Source organism: Cucurbita maxima, unplaced genomic scaffold (genome assembly GCF_002738345.1).
Source record: "Cucurbita maxima cultivar Rimu unplaced genomic scaffold, Cmax_1.0 Cma_Scf00041, whole genome shotgun sequence".
NCBI lineage: Eukaryota > Viridiplantae > Streptophyta > Magnoliopsida > Cucurbitales > Cucurbitaceae > Cucurbita > Cucurbita maxima.
This window is the reverse complement of record NW_019272057.1, coordinates 1,444,519-1,448,620: the sequence shown is the minus strand read 5'-3', so window position 1 is coordinate 1,448,620 and position 4,102 is coordinate 1,444,519. Positions and strand designations below refer to the sequence as shown.

At 34.8% G+C, this 4,102-nt stretch overlaps 2 protein-coding genes across 2 annotated transcripts in view; one reads left to right on the top strand and one right to left on the bottom strand.

Moving 5' to 3' along the window:
- LOC111469717 (post-GPI attachment to proteins factor 3) overlaps positions 1-2,423 on the top strand; it is a 4,388-nt gene extending 1,965 nt beyond the window's left edge. The window contains exons 3-6 of the mRNA XM_023115103.1: positions 327-588; positions 686-882; positions 1,081-1,268; positions 1,898-2,423. Coding sequence (XP_022970871.1) covers positions 327-588; positions 686-882; positions 1,081-1,268; positions 1,898-2,184 — 934 coding nt within the window. The 3' untranslated portion in view covers positions 2,185-2,423. The remainder of the gene's footprint in view (positions 1-326; positions 589-685; positions 883-1,080; positions 1,269-1,897) is intronic.
- A 384-nt stretch (positions 2,424-2,807) lies between these two features.
- Positions 2,808-4,102, bottom strand: part of LOC111469703 (UDP-glycosyltransferase TURAN) — a 5,172-nt gene continuing 3,877 nt past the window's right edge. Inside the window, 4 exon segments of the mRNA XM_023115087.1 lie at positions 2,808-3,086; positions 3,313-3,438; positions 3,767-3,842; positions 3,931-4,048. Of these exon segments, the coding sequence (XP_022970855.1) occupies positions 3,069-3,086; positions 3,313-3,438; positions 3,767-3,842; positions 3,931-4,048 (338 nt within the window). The 3' untranslated portion in view covers positions 2,808-3,068.

Below are 4,102 nucleotides of genomic sequence, written 5' to 3'. Positions count from 1 at the left end.
TTTTTTTTTTTTTTTTTTTTTTTTTTTTTTTTTTTTTTTTTTTTTTTTTTTTTTTTTTTTTTTTTTTTTTTTTTTGCATAGAAGTGAGATGTATCAATTTTTGTGATTGTTTATCGTTAAAATCTTACTCATCTTTGTCTTTCTTGACTTACGGTAATTCTTTGGTTGTTTCAATGATTCATTCGATTGCATTTAGATGTGCCTTCATAAGTATAGGAATTCACTGTTTTTTTGTTTATTTGATCATGTTTGAAACCAATATCATAACTTCACATAATAAATATCATTGAAGGGGGAAACAATGTTGTTATTTGTATTTGCTGCAGAACTTGCGTTAAACAATGTGAAAAAATAGGATGCATTGATCAGCAATGCTTTCCTCAGTGCAATTTCTCTGTGGATGGTGTTTCTATTGATCAGCCATGGTATATGCAAGAACCACTTTACTTAAAGTGGAAGCAATGGGACTGCCAAAGCGATTGTCGTTACCATTGTATGGTCAAACGAGAGGGTGAAAGAGAAGCACTTGGTTATCATCCTGTTAAATATCATGGCAAATGGCCCTTCAAGCGTATATATGGGATCCAGGTTTGTCTTATCAAGTTACTTAAGCAACTCACATGAAGTTGGAGTTGAAATGATACCTATTCATGCTTATGATTATTCTTGTGCATTATGTGCCCAGGAACCTCTTTCTGTAGCATTCTCTGCCCTCAACCTTTCAATGCATTTTCATGGCTGGCTGTCCTTTTTTATCCTTCTATATTACAAGTTACCTTTGAGACAAGACAAGAAGGCATATTATGAATTTTCCAGTTTGTGGCATATTTACGCACTCTTTTCAATGAACTCTTGGTTTTGGAGCACTGTTTTCCACAGTCGGTATGCCTTTTAATTTTGTGTACACGAATTATTATTGCAAAAAATTCACCTGTGTTTATATTCTTGGCTTCAGATTTTGTTGTCTTCTAATAGGATTAAGAAGATTGCAAATAAGCTCATATTGTGCCATATTTCAATTTTAAAATGTATCATCTTTGTAGCATGCCCTGGTTGTAACTACGTGCCATTGAAGTGCAGTGATGTGGATCTCACAGAGAAATTAGATTATTCCTCTGCTGTGGCAGTACTTGGGTTTTCCCTCATTCTGGCAATTCTAAGAAGTTTCAATGTGAGGCATGAGGCTACCAGAGTCATGGTTGCAGCTCCTTTGCTTGCTTTTGCACTTACGCATATCTTATACATCAACTTCTATGAACTTGATTATGGTAATTATTACTCTTATTTTGGTCCCCTTCTGCACTCCCAGGTCTCCAAGACATTGAACAAGTTTAGCAATGTCTTGATACAATTTCTCGTAAGCCATATTTAAGTAAAATGATAACAATTTAGACTGGAGCTAGGCATTCATCTTTGTTAACGTATTTTGTTAGTTTATCAAATTTACTACTTTCATTTTTTGTTCATTCAAGCTATTCTTCTAACTTTGTCCCCTCATATACAAACCAAAGGGCCTAATCTTGGTGATGGGAAGTTCTCATACTGCCTTTTTCTTATTATTGACCTTTTATTTTCTACTGATATGATTGTCAAAATCACTATGGGTCTAATTCCTTGACTGGGTATGGCAGTGCAAGGATGGGTGGTCTTCTCACTGGGGGAACATATGTCTAAATATGCTCAAATGTTTGTTTTATAACATCCCAATACCCTATACTTATTAAATTACTGCTACAAGTCAATATCACAATCTTTTGAGTTTCCATTATCCTTCATGATCATAACAAGTCAAGGACGTTGAACAGCAACCTGATTTATTTGACTTTCAATTTTCAATTCCATTGATATACCGATGTTTGGTTCATGACAATCGACCAAAAACTTTGAAATTTCGCAGGGTGGAATATGATTGTTTGTGTTACTATGGGAGTCTCTCAACTTCTCCTTTGGGCAATCTGGGCTGGTGTCACTCATCATCCTTCTCGCTGGAAACTGTGGACAGTGGTTGTGGGCGGTGGCTTAGCACTACTTCTGGAAATCTATGATTTTCCTCCATATGAAGGCTTTGTGGATGCTCATGCTCTCTGGCACGCCACTACCATCCCCCTGACCTATGTTTGGTGGAGTTTTATCCGAGATGATGCGGAGTTTCAGACCTCCAATCTTCTTAAGAAGTCTAAATAGCTTGCTCGCTCACTCGTTGAACTGACTGGCTTGTTTCATTTGGGGTGTTTCTGGAGATCACAATTTCCCCTCCCCATTCAAACAAAATTAGGCATTGTTGTATAACATTCCAGTTTCTGGGACCTGTTATTCTATTTCCTCCCTCGAGGATCTCAAATTGACTAATTGTACCAGATTTTGATTCGGATTCTTTTTTTATTATAGATTTTGGTGTGCCTATATTTTTTTTTTCAGAAGAATTTAGACCTACGAGTTCTTCAAAGAAATATAGATTCATTTATTGTGAAATCATGCTCATGTTTGCGCTATCAATTTATCCAGATTTATCATTGTATTTTGTTTCAATTCATTTTGTTTTTAAATACATACCAACATCACATGTTAGTAATGTTCTTATATTGAATGATATATCGAATGCTAGTGACCACACGATGATTTGATAATAATTGAGAGAAGGTGGTTCTTCGGAAGATTTAGGATTAGAACTTGAGTTGTATGCAATGAAATGTATGATTTTCAAATCATATAGAAGACCTTCCTGTTGAATATATTGTGGGTCAATGTTTTCACTATGTCTTGTCTGTTCGAACTTAAAAACATTCATGTTTTTAAAATCAGAGTTATAACATTGAAATTAGTTCTCGTCTTCAATGAGAATAAAGATGAAAATTTTGACGTGGTGTGGTCAGCGTACAACATAAATAAATATCCTTTTGTGTTAATGAAATAAAATAACCAAAAATACAATACTCTAGCATTGAATAACAGTAAAACTATGGTATCATCAATTTACAGTAAAACTATGGTATCATCAAACCTTTGAACAAGTAAACAGCCCATGAAGAAGAAACCTTCATGCGTAGGAAGGTACCAACAACTTAGCTCTAGCATTGAGTGATAACCTGCAAGCCCCGTTTTCTCGTTTAGACAACATATTCAAAGTAAAACCAATTTAAGGAACTATGCTCTATATTTCTTCAAAATTGCATAATCAACAAAGGATGAGTTTGTATACAATTGAAGGACTGAAACCGTGGATTGAAAACATGTAAAAACAATACTCATGATGCACATTGCACACGATGATAGGCTCTAATATCATAGACAATGAAACATTAGCGGACTTGCCTGAGATATTAAGGGTTTGGCATGCTCTTCCCACTCGGTAGACCACCTACGAGAACCCATTTCTACTGTGCTGTTCTTTAGCGAATCCAAAGCACTGCATTCATTGGGGAATCCCCTGAAAAGCATCTGCACAGATCACAATAAAAGAACTGAGAATTTTGATCAAATAGTATGCGAAGAAAACATGCATGGGTTAAAGGTAGAATAAAGCGTATTGTTATTACATCTATTCCATCTCATACAAATAATCACGATTATTTAATAGCATCCTTTGATTTTCAAATCTAAGCTCTTGAAAAAGCCCTATCTTTAGTTTTTCATGATTTAACTCATTATAACACTATATCTTCCTTGTATAAAATGACTATTGTCTCTAAATGCACTTTAAAAAACATTGGACAGAAGCATTTTCCTACAATCCTATTTAACATCCCAGTTCAAGGAATAAACTTACCAATAGTTCATCTGCTAACTCTGATGATGATGAAAAGAGTAGACCATTTTTCTCTGCTTTCACAAGTTCGTTGATGCTAGAGGAAAGAAAACAGAAACGTTTACATGCCTTGGGAATGTTGTGTTTCATGGCACACATGCCAAAAGATGTGGAAAAGAAATTACCAAGAGTAGGAAACAGCGCAAACAGGAAGTCCACACCCAAACATATCGACAACCTGTTAATCAAGATGACAACTTGTTTTTTTTTTTTTTTTCAGGAGCTTACAGAAACCAAGGACAGGCAGAACAGTTTTTTTTTTTTTTTTTTTTTTTTTTTTTTTTTTTTTTTTCACAA